Below are 19,690 nucleotides of genomic sequence, written 5' to 3'. Positions count from 1 at the left end.
ACAGGCCTTACAAAATTTTCACAGATTGCATTGCAATCCTATGGTTCATTTTTAGCATATATCTTAACATGCTCATTCATTTGATCCTTATTCTGAGAGATATCAATTATATTTATCAAAATTATATGTGATATTAGCTTTCAGGGGTATTGTAAGTATAGGTATAGACAAATGCAAATTACCACTTCTAGAAGGTCACCATCACTTGTCCCTTCAAGAATCTCTAACATGAGAAATAACAGAAGAAGGCTGTGTTAGGATTGATAGATGATGACACAGGGTAATTAGATTGTTCAGAACCTCACTAGAGCTATTATTTATAAATTTCTACTGCCTTGCTTTTCTCCTAATCATTGAAAGGGTTTGTCAACATAGATTTCCTCCTTCTCAGATGATGACATGAAGTGCAGCCCACAGTATTTGCTGACAAGACAAAAACTTTTAAGACTGCTTTAAAACGTTCTCCTCAACAATTACATGTTTTCTGAATAGAGATTTAATTGTGCAGGGAGAACTTACATGAATGACACAGATTTACCTAGTCCTAACTTTTGTTAAATGCATGATTCCAGTAGCTTCATCACTCAGGGTGAGTGTCGCAGACATCTTTGGATGAAAAATCCTTTCCTTGGGATTTTTCCTCCTAAGAACCTTAGAGGCCTCAGGAACAAAATGTAAACATTGATTATCTGCTGCTGTGGAATGCAACAGGTGCATCTGTGATTGGCTCATGTTGGATGTTTGTAATTAATGGCCAATCACAGTCAGCTGGCTCGGACAGAGAGTCTGAGCCACAAACCTTTGTTATCATTCTTTCTTATTCTATTCTTAGCCAGCCTTCTAATGAAATATTTTCTTCTATTCTTTTAGTATAGTTTTAATGTAATACATATCATAAAATAATAAATAAAGCCTTCTGAAACATGGAGTCAGATCCTCATCTCTTCCCTCAGCCTGAGACCCCTGTGAACACGGTCACACCACACATACTGTGGTGACCCTCCAGTGCTCAGTCCCACGTGCATTTTTGTTTCTCTGGTTTCCCTCCACAGCTGACCTGACCCTGGTGAATGGAGAGGAGAGCTGTGTGTACTTCATTGGGAATTCTCTTGGGCTCCAGCCAAGAAAAGTCAGAACTTACTTGGATGAAGAACTGGACAAGTGGGCTCGGACGTGAGTACCCTGTGGGGTGTGCCAGATGCTGACCTGTGCTTCAGAGGAGCTCTCTGTTTTGGGATCCTCCTTGGAACTGCCTGAGCAGCAGCAGAGTGCATTAAAAGTGCTCCAGCCCAGGAGTAAAACATGTTCAGTGTTTCCCTAGTGCTGTTTATAACTCTTTTAAGGGCAGGAGCAGTAAAAGAGGCAAATAGACCCTTTCAGCTGTGATAGCTGTGCTGTGTGTGTGGCTCTGCTCAGCTCACCTGGAGGACCTGTGCAGTTTAACCCTCCCCACCCTGGAGTGTTCATAAAGTGTCTCTACAAAGCACACAAACCTATTTGGTTGCTGCTGTTGGTGAATGTGGTGGGGTTCCAGGCCCTGTGATTTTCTAATTAATGTTTTTAGCTGCGTGATTCACCCTGCAGGCCTTGCGTTGAGCAGTTCCCCTTGAAACAGCACCAAATGCAGGTGATGCTGCTGCCATGCTGGCAGGTTTTTGGCTCCTCTTAAACCAGGTCTCTGCCTGACAAGTTAATTTTATTTAGAAAGAAACATTCCTGTCTTCTCAGTAAGGAGCTGTGTGTGAATTATAACAAGCTTTGCTAAATCAACCTGATGTAAAAGAGACAGGATAAAAGAAGGACACATTGCAGGAAAGGGACACTGTCATCATAACAAATGGGGAACCTTTTAATATACATGAGGGAAAGAAAAAGCTTTTTTTACTCTTTATTTAGGTTTTTTTAATATTATGTTCTGTTCCATTAAGAGTCTGTGCTTTGAGATCTCCTGCACCTGCCTGAGCAGCTGGAGCAGGGATGAGTAAGGAAAATGATGAGTAAAAAACAGGGAACTGAAGGTGGGAAAGGAAAATAACATCCAGATGAGTGAGTGAGCTGGGTGAGAGATGAACTCTTTTATAGGGTGCGGGATATGAGTGGAACAGATGTGATTTCATGGTGAGAGAGCAGAGGAAATATGGAGAGGCAGAAGAGGAAAAATGAATTCTGCTAAGTGGGCAGCCTTGTTTCAGCAGGAACGGTGGAGATGGAGGCTTCTCAATGCAAATGTTTCAAACAGAAATCTGTAGCTGCTCTCCCACTTGTAAATGCATGAATGCTGGGAGCTCATCTATATGGTTTATTGATTCCTATTTTTCACCTGTATTCTTATAGGTGAGAAGGCTGAGAATGAGTGGGAATGAGTGGGACTTTGGGAAGAGCTCGTTCCTTCTGGTTATTCAGGCAGCACAGCAATGCAGTTTCTCCAGTCATTTGAAAAAATTGCAACCCTGTCCATTTCTGTGCTGTTATCCCACTTTGTCAGGGAAACAGCTGAGCTCCTTCAAAAGGCAGAAGTCAGATAACATTCTTAGAGTGATGCACTGGGACTGCAAACGTATTTCAGCTCCTCCACTGTATCTTTTCACTGCCTCACTTCTATTCTTGTGTTTGTCTTTGCTGCAGTGAAAGATGGGTTTTTCCTCAGTGACTGTAAAAACCTGGAAGAAAAAAGGTAGGCAGAGTGTTGCTTCAGATCAAAAGTGCCTTCAAGATCTGTGACTAGGGGGGAAAAATGGCTAAACATTGATTTCAAGCCACTTCAGGAGAGGGAGCACAACCAGAAAGGTTGTTTGCCAAAAATATGGCTTGGCCTCAAAAACCTCACCCAGAATAAATCAGAAAGTTTCAAAACAAATTAAAACCAAACCAAAACCAAAGTACCAACTAAGCAAAACTCCTCAAATTAAGATCAACAAAGAAACAGAGTAAAATCCTGAACCTAAAGCAACTGAGACAGCCAGGGTAGGATCAAACTGATTTTGAGGGGAGCAGTGTATGCTTAGAGAAGGTGGTGAATGGAATGCAAAGGAATAGGTGCCTGAAGGTTCAGAAATGAGTGCTTTATTCCAGTCACCAAGGGCAGCTTAGCATAGCCCTTTCTAAGGTGGTAGCTGCTCCCAGCTGAAGGCTGTTCAATGGCTGTTGTGTCAGCAGTGTGGGATGTAGTGGCTCTGGCTTAGATAAATAAGCAGCAAGAATCTAGGAAATGGCATGCAAATTAGGAACATCCATCAAGTCAGCAATGGTATAGATTCTGGCTTTCTTATAAATTGGTTTATTGCATTTTCTGTTTGTTGTGTCTTGGGACCCCTCTCAAAGAGCTGTGAGTCTATTTAAATAGCTTTCAATGCTCATAGTTAAGGGCGAGAGTGAAAAGGAAGATTACCCAGTGCTGGTCAAGGGCAGGGGAGCTGTAGCTTCATCTCCAAGTAGTGATGGTAACTCATCAGGCAAACAGCTGGGAGAGAAAAGCATGGAAAAGCCTCTCTCTTGTTGGGTTTCCTCTCAGTGCTTAGTTCCTTTCCCTCACCTCCACTTTGACTGGTGGGTTCCAGCTCTCATCCTACATCTGCCTCCCACATACCTTCTCTGGATTTGTATTCTTCCTCTCCATATCCCTTCGCACTGTTCCTTATGCTAATGTAGCAAAATTACAAATCCAAGCCACGGGCATTCTTAGCATGGATTTAAAAGCAGCCTCTGAGGCTTCATCTTTCAGTTATGATTTCAGCTAAATCCAAGATTTATTGAATAAGGGGTGAAACGGGATGAAGAGTTGTTCCCTCATGTTTAGCCCAGAGTAGCCAATAACCCAATGTTTTGAAAGCCCAAACTTCAAGGGACTTTTTTAGTTGGAGGAAGGCCAAGAGATGCTTTGCAGTGCCTTGTTTTCCCCTCTGCCCTGCCAGAACCAGTTAAGTAATTAAAATATTTTATAGAATCATTACTGTGTGTGAGCATACTCACTGCAGCAGGCAATGTCTCTCGTCTGAATAACTCATTAAAGTGGAACAATTAAAACAGAAGGGAGCCTGCTGTAGCCAGTTGTGTTCCTGTGAAGGGCTGGCAGGGTGACTGGGGAGTGGGGAACCTGCTGCACGCAAGTCTTGAGGACTGGAGCTGTTGAGCAAAATTAAGACTGAAAGGGAAAATGATTGTTCTCTGTGGATGTATCAGGGTAGGGGAGGGAAAGCACCACTTATATGAAAAGCATGTTGGCATAGTAAATGTAAGCAAGAAATTAATAAATTGAGGCTAGAAAGAAAACATATATATGCTTCTAAGCATTGAAGTGGTGTGGCAAGAGGCTGATATGGACATAGGATATTAACAACCTCCCAGTTTGAGGAAGGCTTTATAGTATAACACTTGCAGTGGCAAAGACTATTTTCAACAAGTCCGAGAGTATCTTTGGGTCTGTGTGCTGAACTAATCCTGCAAGACGTGAGAAGGCTGCAAACAGGAGTGCAGCTTGGCCTGTTGGACATCCCCACCTCTCCTGCCATGCTCAGGACTCTGCCTTTCACCAGGTTGTGTGGTAGAGCTGCAAATTCCTCTTTTAATACCCTGGGATTTTGAGTTTTGTCTTTAATCTGCTGGTCCACACAGTTCTTTTTCTTTTGATATGTCTTCCCTTTTTTTTGGCTGTTTCTTTGCTTGAAACCTTGGTCCAACTTAAGAGTCTGTACTGGCTCATTAAATACCTTGCATCATTTTTGGCAAAGGAGCAAGAAGGAAACTTGCACTTGACTAAGATTTGGATGAGCGCAGAAGATTCCTGAAGATGGCAATTAATTTAAATTCCTTTTCTCACCGCCTTTGAAACCCTGGGATCATCTCAAAAAATGTGTTTCTAGCTCCCCTAGCAAGCTTTAAATCAACCAGACCTCAGTGAATAAAATGAGGAATTGTGATTTCCTGCCAAACTGAAAATAAAATGGTAACCGACTAAAAATTAATTTGCACAATGAGAAACTCTCATAGAAGTTGAAGAAATATCTGTTCGTCTGATGCTCTGTGATTTGATGGGTGAAGTTTTGTATTCATTAATTTGGATACCTCAATTTAAATCTCTTTTGCTACCTGGGGTGCAGTGGGAGGAAAAGTCTCTCCATGTATGAGGGGAATGCCAGGAGCACTGCACTTGTGTCCTTAAAGATTATTACCCCCAGTGCCTACCAGAGCTGAGAGAGGGGTGGCATAATATACAGAGATATAAATTCTCTGAGGCACAGCATAGAATTTTACAACCTAAATGTAATAGGATGTATTGTGCCATCAGCAAAGTCTACAGAGTTTCATGTGATTAAAATAAAAAAAAAGGGTCCAAGAATATGCTTTTAACTACCATTTTAGAGGCAATAATTTTTGTCTCTTGGCATTTATATTGGCCATCAAGGGGGAGGCAAGCTGTAAGCTGTGCCATAATAATAATAATAAGAATAATAATAAATGCTGCCTCTCCCTTCTTTCAATATGGTTAAATGTCCATGTTTTCTTCTCAAAATAAAACATTCTCATGACCAAAATCACACAACTGTTTTCCTGATAACTTGGAAATTTATTCTGAAATTTTGATAGTCCTGTGTGCTGATAGAGAGAACTTTCATTAGTAAATTCCCATTAGGATGACACTAATGGCTATAAAATCAGGGAAAGCTAATGAAAGAGAATCCCATAGGTAGTTAGGACTTATTTTTCCCATCTTATTATATTTGCTATCCTCTTTCAGAAATACAGAATCCCTCAGGCTGGGAGCTACTGAAAATCTTTGGGGGTTTTATTTTAACAGTCTTTATAATCCTAAAGTCCCTTGATCACTCTATTACAGTTAAGAATAAGACAGGAAATTACCAATAAATGTCTTGCTGTTTGTGAAACATATACCCCCTGTCTTCAGGGAATGCAGCTGCATTGTGGGCTGATAGAAGGGAGGAAATTTTAGCACCACTCCTGCCCCTCACAGCATATTCTCCTACCTACTGCCTTTATTCCTCATCTATGAAATGCTCTTGTAAATGAGGGTTATTTCACACTGCCTGCTCTCTGCTGTGGAGGACTCATCAGAGAGCAATTGTAAAATGGAGGACAGAGTCAGCTGCTGTACCAGGACCTCATCCAAACTGAGGAGCAGGGTCCTCCTTGCCTATGTGGGATTGGATTGTTGAGCATGGGGATGGTATTTTATCTGTAAGAGATATTCACTCCTTCCACTGTTGACCTAATCTAGCCCAAAATTAAATGGGGTTTTGTAAGGATGAGAGGCTCAAAATGGTTAATACAACTGAGTTTTTTAAAAGTGTTAGCTCTCCTATTTTTTAGGATTGTAATTTTTTGGAAATATCCCTATGAGGTGTGAGTTAGACCCAAGTCAATCAAAAAGGGTCTGACTGTAAAACGCTTAGGTAATTTTTGCAAGAGACTGAAATTCTACCTGAGTTGGAGAGGAAAAACCAATCTTTTAAATAGCCTTGAGGATGGGTTAGTGTCTCATGCATCCTCCTTTCTCATGTCTTTATCTGCCAGCTGTCCTCCTGTGATTGTGAGTGAACGTTGTGGGACAGTTCTTCTTTAAAAGGTTCCCTACCTTTTTTTTTTTCCCCTTTTTTTCTTACATCAAAGCTTTTAGGGCTTCTTCTGCTCTCTACCCAGCTTCCTACTGGCTTTGTCCTTATTTTGAAACAGCTTTATACCCAGCCTCATGCAGCCTGGTGTTTCCAACTCCACAAGTACCCTGTGGTGCTCAGCAAATATGAAAATCATCCAGTGTGAGATGGGAGCCCAGAGCAATGCTTCCCTGGATTAGCACCATTATTACTTTTCTCAATCTGCCTCCATTTGCATTTAAATCTGTACTCTACACTCTGCATGTTTCAGAAAATAGGCAACTTTTTTATTTATATATGCATGGCAGATATATAAGAAAACTTAGAAGTTTTCTTCTCTGTCATAATTGAAGGAAAATTTAGTTCAGAGCACTTAATCCAGAACTGAATTTATACATCTGCCACTTCAGAGTAGCAGCACACTTGAGCTTAAGGTGACCATATGATCCCTTCAGACAGGAGCAGTTTGAAACACAATGTTTTAAAATAGCCTTTGTCAACCCAAAAAGTTTTATGCACACTGAGATCTAGAACAGTTTTTCAGGGAGAAGAGAAGCAATAAGAATTAGCAAGCAGCTCTGTTAATGCAGGGAAGCACCTGCCCCTGCACAAAGTACCCTCTGGTTTGTGCAGAAGAGTGAGCTCAGACAGGAGATGCAGTAGGATGGAAATTGTTTCTGACAGAAAGACTCAAATACTGCCTTGCTCCCAGACAGGAATCTATCATCCTCTGCACCATCTAATACCCAGCCAGAAATGCAGGTTGGGGAAGTCTGTGGGATGAGCTCTGCCTGGCTTAGCAGGTGCCACCCCATACTGGGATTCCCTGTTCCAGCTTTCCTGTCCCCAGAGTTTTCCAGAGCCCATGTAGCCAGGGGGCTTGTGAAAAAAACATCATCTTTACTGATGAATTTCTAGAGGAATTTTGTGGGCCAAAATAAATAATTTTCAAGCAACAGAAATCCTGTCATAAACCAATAAATTGCCTTTGCTCTGAGGTTTAAGGGTATGAGAAAAGTGTTGTGCTCAGTTTAGGCAACTCCCATCCTCCAAATGCGGAGTGTCCAAATCAGATATGATTCTTAGGACTGATCCAAAGTGATACCACACATTTTCATAATTTTTCCATTCCTTTTCAGAGGTGTCCATGGCCATTTCAATGGCAAGCGCCCGTGGGCTTTGGCAGACGAGTGCCTCCTGGACATGATGGCTGAGCTGGTTGGTAGGTGTGACATGCAGGGCAAAACCTTTCTCCAGAAATAAAAACAAATCTAGTTTCTTTTAAGGCTCAAAAACTTGAAACTTTGTAGGCAGAATTTAGTTCTTTTTATTCTTATGTTTGAAAGCACGTTTTCTTGCGCATGGGCTAACATTTAATTTTAAGGCTGTGAGTGTTTTAGGGGATGAATGTGTGTGATGTGCATATCAGGAAACTAATTGCAGCAAAGGTTTTTTTGAAGCATCATAAACCACTTTGACTAACTTGTGAAGCTCTTTTAAAGGGTACTTGGTATTGCAGAGTCTCAGTCACTCTTCCAGAAGTAAAATGATGAACTTTCCCCTTTGATAAATTATTTCTATCTAGACATTTTCTGTTTTTTCTCTTTTCCCTGCCACTAAATCCAGACTCATCTTTGAGAGCTGCTTATGGCAATGGAGCAGATAACTGGGGCAGGACCTGTTATTGATGAGTTCCCATGACCCTGCTGTTCCCCTTGAGGAGCTGCGGTGTTGCGGGACTATGGCAGCAAGTGTTTCTGGTTATTGCAGGGATTGAGGAGCCCTGGAGACTCCTCCTGGTGAATTTGCCATGAAAGCAGTCAGCTGAGTGAGAATGCAAATCTCCTCTATCACTTCTTACTCCGTGTAGTTGCTGAAATAATCTTTCACTGGGATTTCCTTCAGAGTTGTCTCTGAAGGGGGAAGAGAAATTATCTTGGCAAGGTCTTTTCCTCCCCAACCCTTCCAGCTGTTGTCAAGGCCAGGTTAGTGGATTTTGGGGAGATCTGGCCCATATTTCAATGAAGGTGTTGAAGGCAACTCTCAATAGTGACTATCAGAACTGAATTATCAGGCATTCATTTGTGCCATCACTAAGGAAAAATATTGCCCTTATGTTGACCTGCTGCATTCTAGATATTGTATCGTAATTTCTCCTCCAACTGCAGACAAGTGTTCAATGAGAAAATTATGGGTTTTCTCCTTCAAGAAAAGCAAATAGGATTGGAACAATTGGGAGCAGAGACATTAAAGAATGTTTCATGACAAGTTTATTTATAAACCTATAAATAAAATTCCTCTCTGAATTCTTTATGAAGTTTCCAAATAGCTAAAATAGTGGGTGTTATTATTGGAGCAGAACAAATGCAATAAATTATTGTTGTAGTTTGTCTATCCATTATGTAAACTCTGAGATAACATAAATATGAGTGTGGTTACACTGGGCACCACTGAGCTATGTAGAAAAATCCCATCTGCAGAATGAAATAAAAATCTCAAAATGCAGATTGGGGGTTCTGATTTTGTAAGTTGCTATTGTTGTTACCTGCTGCTGCTCAGGAGGTTAAGAAGTTACTTCTCTTGATTTCATTGCACTCAAGGGCAAGCTCAGCACCCTCATCTGTTCAGCATCATAGGACATAAAAATGTGGAAATATAAAGGGAGTGGAGGGTGTTGAAATGCTGAACACGGCAGATTTAGGGGTTTCTCCAGTATGACCCATCTCCCTTGGCTAGTGGATATTCTTGTTCTGGCAGGGTACAACTAGGAAGATGCGGAAAGGTGCCTTGGAATTTTCAACTGAAAACCTTGAATTTAACTAAGGAGGCAGAAAAGAATTTCTCTTATGTCATATTCTCAGGCACCCCAATTATTAATCAAGGTATGACCACTGGTGTTCTTCATATAACCAGGAGAGAGAGAGCCAGGATCCCCCAAAGGACAGCTGGAAGCTTCTGAGTTACCATCTTTCTCTGCATCACCTCTGTGGCTGTTTGCCTGTGCTTGGTTTGCAGAATGTGGAGCCCTGAGGCAGGCTGAGCCCTGACCTGCTGCCACTGCCCCTGCCAGGGTCCCCCTGGCCTCAGCTCTGGGTTAAGAGTCACTGCAGAAAGCAGAGAACGAGGCTGGGACCCTTTTACCCTCATCCATCTGTCTTGTAGAGGCTGCCAACTAAGTCTCTATTTTAATATTAATTTAACTGCGAGATGCACTGGAGGTGTAACGAGATGGAAATGAGAGCTTCACTTAAATTTCATCTAATTGCTCATCCATCTCCTTACTTTCCTTTTATTTACCAAGCTCCATGTGACACCAGTGCTTTTACATCCCCATGCCTTAACCACAATGAATTTATTATAATTTTCTTCATGGTAAACAAATATTCTAAAATTTTCAATTAAAAGTTATGACTGACGTCACCCTACCACCACCCTAATACTTTGTTTTTCAAATTTTTTCCTGTGAAGTGCTTCCTGTTGTCTTTCTCAAAGATAAAAAGCCTGGTTTGGATTCTGTTCTCCAGAATTTTTGGGGCTTTGTTTGATTAAATTGTAAAATGTGGTCTAGGCTCACATCTGGCCCTCAAATTTGTGTGCAGGATTTTGTTTAGAAAATACCCTCATGGCTCTTTTTCAGGACACTGGTGAGTGATTCTTAGAATGCAGATGAATTAATATTTCCCAAATAATGGATGTATCATAGTAAATTCCAATTTTTCAAATTGTAGGCAATGGTGAAGAGGCTAAAAGGATAAATGGAGGGGGGAAAAAAAACCTATGTTAAAATGTTCTTTTCAATGTAGTATTCCACAGATTCATGAAGTGATTTAGGTTGGAAGTGATCTTAAAGTTCCAGCCCTCACAATTTATGTTTAAGTACTGTTTTCCAATGAAGAATAATATTGATTATGTATGCTGAATGAATTCTGAATTTACTTTCTTATTGACTTTAATGTAAGCACAATAACAGAATTTTACTGTGTTTTTTATTCAGTATTGAATGTGCTTTGGAGGAGGAGGAATGATTGTCATTTCTCACCCTAAGCAGTGGTAGCAACTAAAACTTATTCAGGAATGGACCAAGGACTGTAAAACACCTTTGTCTGCTTAATGGTTTATAGTGCACGAGCACCTTGCTTATTAAAGGCAGTCACATTTTCTTGTTCAATGAAAGTTACAGTAGTAAATACGTTGTGAAATGAAGAGTCAAGGTCAGTGGAGGCCAAATCTTTTTTCCTGTGCTCACACCAAGTGGCAGGAGGCAGTGAAGGCAATCTCTGCCTCTCCTACCAGACTTTATTAAAACATTACAACCTTGGCAGGATCACCTTCTGATGGAACAAGATTAACTGTGTGGCTGCTGCTCCACGATGGGCTCGGGCAGGTCTCTGTTGAGGGAAGACTGAACGCTGAGCAGATTTGGAGTGACTTTGAGTGATAAGGATTATTTGAAATAACCAAAATGTTTTCGAAATTGGGGCTCTTAGCCTTTTTCCAATCATTTTACAAAATGCTTTTTACTTACCCCAGCGAGGATCAGACTTCCCTGGCAGTCAGAGAGGAGAAGGACGGCAGTGTCTGCCTAACGCAATCATAATTGTCTCTGAAGTTGTACTTTGCAAACGCTGCTTCCTTTTATTAAAGAGGAGATTTATCATGCAGAACATACAGGTTTTAGCCTGTCCTGGAGATATGGTATAAAGTTAGGAAATAAGGAAGGCAAACATAATTTTGTCTCCCGTGTGCCGGGTCTTTGAATATTGTAATAGGTTAATTAGATCATGGAAAGGTTGTTTTCTGAAATGCAGTGCAGGTTATAAAGGATAACAGTTTTCCAATGACATGGATGAGGTTTGTTTTGTGGGCATGAAATTCAATAATGGAAGGCTTTTAATAAATATATAATTTACGGAAGACCAAGACTTACATGACAAATGTAGTGTCATATTTAATTTGGGATGCTAACATGCAGCTAAAAGTGATCTTACAGATTAACCATTTGTTTTATACAGAATCGGTACAGCAGACAGAGGTTTGCTTGTGCAGAATTTGCTGTGAAAGCCACAGATTTCACAGAAGGAGCAGAGGGACAAATAAGAACAATACCATTTCTTGATCCTGTCCCTTTTTTCAGCCTCAAGAGTTCCATAGAAATATTAAGACTGCAAATAATACTGTTTTGAGCTGCAATCACTCTCTAGCTGTCTCCTGGATCTGCAATAGAGCAACCCCAAGGTGACCTCTTCCAGCAGCAAGGAGCCTTAAGATGCAATGCTATCAGAGGGAAGAAAAGAAAGCAAAGGAGAGGAGTTTCGGCGAAGAAAAAAGCTTATTTATCCCTATGAAGAAAGTCCTTTATATATTTATTTCCACAAACTTGATGATGTTCCTGGTGTCTGAAGGAGGAGGGAGCTTATTCATTTTTGTGTGGCTCATCCCCTGAAGTGATCATTCCCAGTCACTGACGCCTGTTTTCCAAATCCTTCTGTCCAAAACCTGGAGATTTCAGCAACAAGTGGAAATGTCCTTGAACACCTCAATGAGAATGGTGCTTGGCTTTTCCTGGCCTGGCAGAAGCTGAGGCCTGCTTGGGAGGAATGTATGAATTAATTATGATTGTAGATTTCCATGTTCTTTGGCTATATTGCCTGTATTGGGTTGAACCCATGGTTATGTCTTTTTTCCTACACTGACAAAGCAATCACTCTGTGAATTTAAGCTGTTTAGGATATGGTGGCAGTGTAAGGCAGGGACAGGAGAAATTCAGGGTTCAGCTTTCCTTTTCTTGTGCCTCCCCTTACCCTTTTATATCCCCAAATCAGCTTTTCCTTCCTCTTTATTGATTCCAAAAGTGGTTGTTGCCCTCTCTGCCTGCTCACATTTCCTTTCATCGCTCTCTCTCTGCAACCTCTCTCCACATTTGGTGATTCTGTGGCTGAGTGAGGATCAGGACAAGGTGCATGAACACATCTCCCATCTGAAGAAGACTCTCAAAATATTGATTTGTCTCAAGAATGAATTTCTCTTTTCCAACAAAAGACACCAAGCATACCAGAGGAAACAGGAATTGATTTTCTCCATATCTTGGTGCCGCCCAACACACAATTCCCCTTCTTACCTAAAACTTTTCACCAGGGCTTGACAAATGCTGGAGAATTTGTTACTAAATACTTGCTAACAACCATTAGTTGTTACTAATTAGCGCTTCCTCTGATTAGCTGTAGTCCAAAGGCATTTGTTATTATCCTCCTTGGAGCAATGTGAGTATGGCTTCTTGTGAAGCTTATACATTAGTAATGTTCTGTTATATCCAATAGGTCAATTTTGCTCATTTCATTTTTTAATTAGGATGAGATTTATTTTGACATTAAAGTAACCACTTACAGCAGATGATTATCTCAATATGTTTTCTCACTTGTGTTACATATGAACTTCTGACAAAAATAAGTCTTCAAGTCTTCGTTTACATACAGTCTTTGTGACCTCACTTGTCTGAGGTATTCAGGATAATAAATCCACTGGTGGTTTGCTGGGAAATGGAAAGATTTAGTTGGGTTTTTTTTTGTTTTCTGTGTCTGACCTGAAAAAATAAATATTTTCCTGCCAGTGCAGCGTAGAGAGTCAGACAAGAAATCTTTTTATTTCACTCTGATGACAAATCAAACATTTGTTTACTTTCCAGGCTTTGGAGAGACATTGACTGAATTCATGGTTTTGCTTTCTTGCTACTGTTCTCTGCTCTCTGTTCTATTTCTCTGAAATTTTAAAGAAAAACTCCAACCATTTTTCAAACTTTTTTATCTTTTTAATTTTTTAGGGGCCAAAAGGCAAGAAATAGCCTTAATGAATGGGCTGACTGTTAACTTGCACCTTCTGATGGTATGTCTTCATGATGAATATTTGATCTTGTGTTGACAAGTATTTTTCTCCTTTCTTTGTGTGTGTATAAGCAAAGTGTTTTCTGAGGACCTCACAGAGACAGCACTGGGTGACAGATTAAGTTTTTAAGCCTTGGGAGTTGTATCTTGAATAATGTATGTGCAAGACCCGGCCTGACTCAATACTAAGCAGGAAAGCTGGACAAAGAAATATTTTCAAGGACTCTGGAGGGGAAGTTTCAGCTGTACTCACGTGTGTTGCCTGTCAGTTGCAAGAGGAAGTCTTATTGTTTGAGAAACATTTACAAGTAGCTTCTCAAATTTCAATTCCATGCCAAATTTCAAAGTTAAGGAAACAGGAGCTCAACAAGTTTGTGAGCAACACAAAGGTGTTATATCAGTCAAGGTTAAAATGCAACTGCATACAAGAGATGACACTTAGAATTATGCTATTTTATATGTGCCTAAAATGTGCATTTTTTGACTTGCATGGCATAGTGACCATAAATGTGTCTTATTTATGCTCAGGTGGCTGCATAGAGTCTGTCTCTGCTTCTCCAATATTTCCAAAGATATGGTTCCAAAGATTTGGTTTGAGTGTAGATGTGAAGCTGGCTTTGTGTGATTCTCACAACAAGGTTTATCACTTGGATATGGACCTTTTTAAATTTATCTGCTTCTCTGGACCTTTTAAAATTAATGAACATGGAGCAGAGTAGGCTCAGTACAGTCAGTTCAGGTGGCTTCTCTGCCCTGAATTAAATGTGAAATTCTGGAGCACACAGACCATACAGAGGGTTGTGTAACCCAAGCTAAATTGAGCAGGAGGGATTGTAACTCTTTGTAGTCCTGGCATGGTGGCCAGCCCAGCTTGCCAGGACCTGAGAAGAAAAATCACCCACCTGCAGGTGCTGAGATCAGATCTTTGGTCAGCCTTGTTTTGGAGTAAGGGATGATTCCATAACTGAAGTTTAAGGGCAGGGATGTAAATCTAATTCTTTTTCACTGCCTGCCACTCTTCAGCTGCTGCTTTTGATTGCTGGATGGAGCTGGGTGAAATCCCAGCTTGCCTGGCTGCAGTCAAAGCTTTGCCATTGATTCCTGAAAGTGCAAGTTCTCACTGCTGGGTTTTGGTGGCTTTGTTATGGATATGTGAAATACAGTATTATAACACTTTCCTACTTTGATAAATGTTATATGGACAAAGAAATATTTGTAATTTCTGGGGGATTCTCTGTAGGTCTGCATGACAGTAAAGCAGTCTTTATTAAGTTATATGCTGGGAGCATCTTTCTCATCTCTGCTTAGATAAATTTCAATATTTCTTTCTTTTTTCCCCCTTAACAGCTATCTTTCTTTAAGCCTACTCCAAGACGCTATAAAATTCTTCTAGAAGCAAGAGCCTTTCCATCTGACCATGTAAGAAATTAATATTTCACCATATTTGTATTATTAATCATATTTTTCCAAAGAATATCAGTAGTAGGATTTGAATATTTATTAGCTCATCTTGTCCAAGTAAGATTACAATAAAAAAATCTGTCAGAAACTTTTGAGCTCAGCATACTTTACAGATCGTAGCTTTATTCCTTTTGTTCAAATAAGAAGTGTTGCATGAGGAATAGAATGAATGGGTGCATTGATTTATTAGTCTTTTTAAAGACATCGAGCAAACTACTGGCCTAAATCAACTAAAGTTGTAAATGTTTTATTAATTCTTGTTGCTGTTTTACGTTATGAAACCAAATCAATACAAACTCACAACATTAACACTTATATATCCCCAGACAGAGATGGAAATGTTTGTTCTTAGCACTTTAGATTACTAGTTCAAACATAATTTGTCTGCTATAAAATAAGAGACAATAGCCTGTGCATCAGACCTTCGAGCAAATTAATCTTTGGGTTTGTGGGGCACTGCTACTTTATCATCAGCACCGTAAACTCCTGGAAATTGATAACAAATTTGATCTCTGAGGTGCAATAAAAGTGACTCGAGCTACTAACAGGTTTATTTGTAATGAAGATACTGGCACAGATGTATACACCTCAAATTGCTTTTATTCTAAGTAATGTTCAGATTAATCCCACATTTGTTCCACATGCACTTGTACATTTACACTCCATCCTCTTAAATTTCTATGGCACTTCGGTAATAATTTCTGCAACTGTCATTGCTTCAGTTCCTGTCGTGAAATTTTAAACTCTTTTATACTGTTATTTGATGATTGTTATTTGATCTCCAGGACCATTATTTATCAATAAAATTGGCAGATAGGATTTTTTTTAAATAGCTTGAGCGTTTAAAGCTTTTGTTTCCCTCCAGCTGTGCAGCAAATAGAAGAGGTGAGAATGTCACAGGGCGGGATGTCTGTGCTGGCCAAACCTCGTTTGTGTTGGCAGCAGGGCATGTGGGTACCCAGGGCTCCTGCAGGAGGGGTGCTCAGTCCTCCTTGGCTGTTATCCCTGCAGGTTTGGCTTTTTGGCCTCTGGTGAAGTGCATCCATCCCACCACAGAACCATGGAATGGTTTAGGTTGGAAAGGGCTTCAAGATCATGTTCCCATCTCCCTGCCATGGGCAGGGATGCCTCCACTGGATGGGTTGCTAAGGGCCCAATCTCCACCCTCATTCTGCTGCATGGATTTATCCTGTGGGATTCAGGCTTTAACTTTGTCATTGCAAAGGAATTAAATTAATTCTAATGTGAATTAAATTCAGATCTTTTTTAATCCAAAGTAAGTCTGTGAATTTCTCAGCAGAGTTGGATTATGCTTTTAAGCATTACTTTTAGTGAAAGGCAAGGCATCTGAACAGCTTTTTCAAGTTCTGATGTGTTTGTCCTTTTTCCCTTGTGGTTGTTTATCATGTATTTATTTATCATATATTTGTAGTCGTTTATTCATGAGTTAATGCTTTCTGCATGGAATTCTCTTCCAGTATGCTATGGAGTCCCAGCTCCGACTGCACGGGCTGGATGTGGAGAAAAGCATGGTCCTGCTGCAGCCACGGCAGGTTGGTGAGGAACCTGTCACTTCTGCTTGCTGCCACCGAGGGCAGAAACACCTTTCATGTGAATATTCTCGAATATTCTAGTGTAGAAGTTGCAATCTGTGCATTAAAATATGGTTAAACTTTATGAATCATAAACAGATGTCTTTGCATGCATATTTTTGACATTAGACCCCATTTTATAATTGCTGATTCAATAGTTAACTTTCCCAGAAGAACAACAAAAATATCAAAAAAGCCATTCTCTCTATTTTTCCTGTTTCTAAAAAAAGTGGCAGAATCCTGAGTCACCTGCAAAATATGCTTTTGACTCATTGAGAATTCCCAGTGTCCTTTGAATGTCCTGAGGTAAGAGATTGCCATAGCACGAGCAGCACTGTGTCTGCATCAGCACGGGCTGAGGGAAAGGTCTGCTCTCAGTAATATGCAATTCAGATTAATTTGAAATGCTGCCTCGCTTCACTTCTGCAGCATTAAGAACTTTGTCACCTAACTATAAACCCAGGGTGACCTTTTGCTTCTGAAATCTGAGTCATCTTGTGAGTAAAGAGCCCACTCCTGAACGCTTGATAGATTTGCAGAGATTGTTGAGATAATAACAGTCCCTTGCAATTCAACCATCTTGCCCAAGCTTTTTTCAGTAACAAGTCTAATTTAATTCTAGGTTTTCACTGCCTAATTGATCCCTAGGTGGTGGTATGTTTTACAAGATCCCTTGCTAGGAAGACAGGAGGAGGATGGGGCAGTAATTTTCCTGTAAAGAATCAAAAATGAGGTTGATTTTTTTTTTCTTGTGGTTGAAATTCTTCTATATTTAATGACCACAGGTTTGGGGATTTTTGTACTTTTGATGATGTGAGACATTGTTTTTGAAATATGAATATGGCAGGTTTATAATAGCTTCCTGTGGGATACCAAGTTTATCAGAAAAGTAAAGAGTGAAGCTGATAGACAACTTTCAAATCTTGTGGGTGTCACAAATTTTCAGATGCCACTTAAAAATCATTCAATATTCTGTCTGCACCAGGAATTTTTGACTGTAAATTAAAACTGTCAGAAATACTAAAGGGTATGAAGCATGTTAGAGCATGAAGTGAATAGACATTTTATAACAGGCACCTCCAAGATTCCCTTGCTAATGATTATTTTTTTGAGGTTACTTGCTCGTAGGCTACTTCACAGCACTACCTTCATATATCATTACCAAGACAAAGGTTTGCTTTTGATCTCCTTTCATGGGAAAATATAAATTATGAAATAAGGAATGGCAATGTCATTACTGCCGGAGTTGATGTAAAATGTGTCCTTTAATTTTTTTTTTAGGGTGAGGAGACCTTGAGGACTGAAGATATCCTGGCTGTAATTGAGAAGGAAGGGGACTCTATTGCTGTCATTCTGTTCAGTGGGGTGCAGTACTACACAGGACAGCTGTTTGACATCCCTAGAATAACAAGGGCTGGTCAAAAAAAGGTAGGACTGCTCCAGATGTGTCCTTTTGATACTAATTTTAGAACAGTTTTCTCTGTGAAATCAGTTGTTCTGGGTTTCTTTTTTTGTTTGTTTTTTTTTTGGTTGTTTTTTTTTGGTTGTTTTTTTTTTGTTTGTTTTTTTTTTGTTGTTTGTTTGTTTGTTTGTTTTTGTTTTTGTTTTTTTGGGGTTTTTTTTGTGGAACAAAACACAGACATTTGTAGGTCTCTGGTAAAATGTAAAAGCCCTCTGTGCCCAGACCTTTGGGGACTGTGTGCTGCATGAAGAAATAGCCCTGTGGGAGCAATCTTTCAGGCAGATGAATGTTAAACTATTTGGAAAAGGTAATTCATGACTATTAACTTTGACATGGCTTTTCTTGAAGGGTAGAATACCATGAGCCTCAGTGAAGGAGGAGGAGGAGGCAATCACAGCTCTAACCTGTCTTTGAAAGTTAGTTTGTGTGAGATTTCTGAGCTTTTTCTGAACTTTTTCAACATGAGACTTTTATGATTTTCCTCCTTTCCTGTAGCTGTGTTATGGCAGATTTTGCCCTCCCTGAGCAGGGGGGTGAGATCCCCACAGAGCCAGCAGTGCTCAGACTCCACTGATGAGTTTTCTGGAGACAGGCACAATGTGGAGCACATCAACATCACAAGATGAGTGTATTTTAGTGATGACTCAGCCTTCAGAGCTTGCAGGCAGTGTGTTCTGTGGACACAGCTGTACAACCCTTTAACCATCTCAATTGCCTTAGGAATCCAGGAGAAAATAGTTTTTAATTAAGTTGTCTTATCAACAGGAGGTCACCAGACTTTCCATGCTGGCAGCCTTTTGCTGGATGCAGCTTATCTCATACAAGATTACACCACTGAAGGGTAAACTTATTTGGTATCACTGGGTTTTTGGCAAACCAGCTAACTCTTTATATTTAATGGTTTAACTCTCTGGAGATGTTCCTACCTCACAGCACACTATACATCTTGTGTAGCTGTAGGTTTGGCAGTGGAATTTTTTCTGGACGTCAGGGCGTAAGTTATGCTGATGGCAAGAGATGGAAAAGTCCCCCCTGGGAGAGCAGAGCAGGTGTGAGAGCTGGTGCGGGGCCCGTGGGATGTAAGAAGGGAATGTTCTCACAGAGCAGCACCTGGTGCTAAAACCCAGCGTTGGAAACAGCAAAAAACAAAACCAACTTCTGACAGGGATGTAGGAAAGCAATGTGGGGAGTCAGCTGCAGGGGAAGTGGGTTTGGGGAAGAGCTCCAAAAGCAACACCCTCATGGTGCTTTCGTGGAGTGCCTGCCAGCACTTTGCTGACCACAAAAAAATCCCAATTGCACCGTGCTGGAATGCTAGAAAGGGAAGACAGGTTATTAACAGGATGGTGCCACCCACTGCTCTGCTCTCTCTCTCTCCTGGTGGCAGCAGAGCTGCCAACACCTACATGTCTCCAGTGCTGCTTCCCAGAAAGCTGCTCCGTGATGCGTCTGAAAGGTGTCTGAGAAAGAGAGAGAGAAATCTTCCTCCTTCCTTCCTTCCATAAAGATGAACAACCTGGGAAAAACCCCATTGCTTTATCACCTCTCCAAAATGCTCTCTGGACTGTGAGCTGCAGACTTGGATATGTGGAAGAGATGCAGTCTCACTGATAGCTCTAAACTGCCCCAAAGTGGTGTTCTGGGAGAGAGTAGTCACTCACAGCTTATTACATAGAGGGAAAATGGATT

The 19,690-nt window shown here is 40.5% G+C and overlaps 1 protein-coding gene across 2 annotated transcripts in view; it reads left to right on the top strand.

The window, feature by feature from the left end:
• KYNU (kynureninase) overlaps window positions 1–19,690 on the top strand; it is a 57,613-nt gene that overhangs the window by 8,822 nt on the left and 29,101 nt on the right. For both annotated transcript variants that reach the window (XM_064718324.1, XM_064718323.1), the window contains exons 3-8: window positions 1,053–1,173; window positions 7,748–7,830; window positions 13,426–13,487; window positions 14,834–14,905; window positions 16,426–16,500; window positions 17,821–17,967. In XM_064718324.1, coding sequence (XP_064574394.1) covers window positions 1,053–1,173; window positions 7,748–7,830; window positions 13,426–13,487; window positions 14,834–14,905; window positions 16,426–16,500; window positions 17,821–17,967 — 560 coding nt within the window. The remainder of the gene's footprint in view (window positions 1–1,052; window positions 1,174–7,747; window positions 7,831–13,425; window positions 13,488–14,833; window positions 14,906–16,425; window positions 16,501–17,820; window positions 17,968–19,690) is intronic.

Source organism: Zonotrichia leucophrys, chromosome 7 (assembly GCF_028769735.1).
Source record: "Zonotrichia leucophrys gambelii isolate GWCS_2022_RI chromosome 7, RI_Zleu_2.0, whole genome shotgun sequence".
NCBI classification, from domain to species: domain Eukaryota; kingdom Metazoa; phylum Chordata; class Aves; order Passeriformes; family Passerellidae; genus Zonotrichia; species Zonotrichia leucophrys.
The sequence above is the reverse complement of the archived record's forward strand: the minus strand, read 5'-3'. Positions and strand labels throughout refer to the sequence as shown.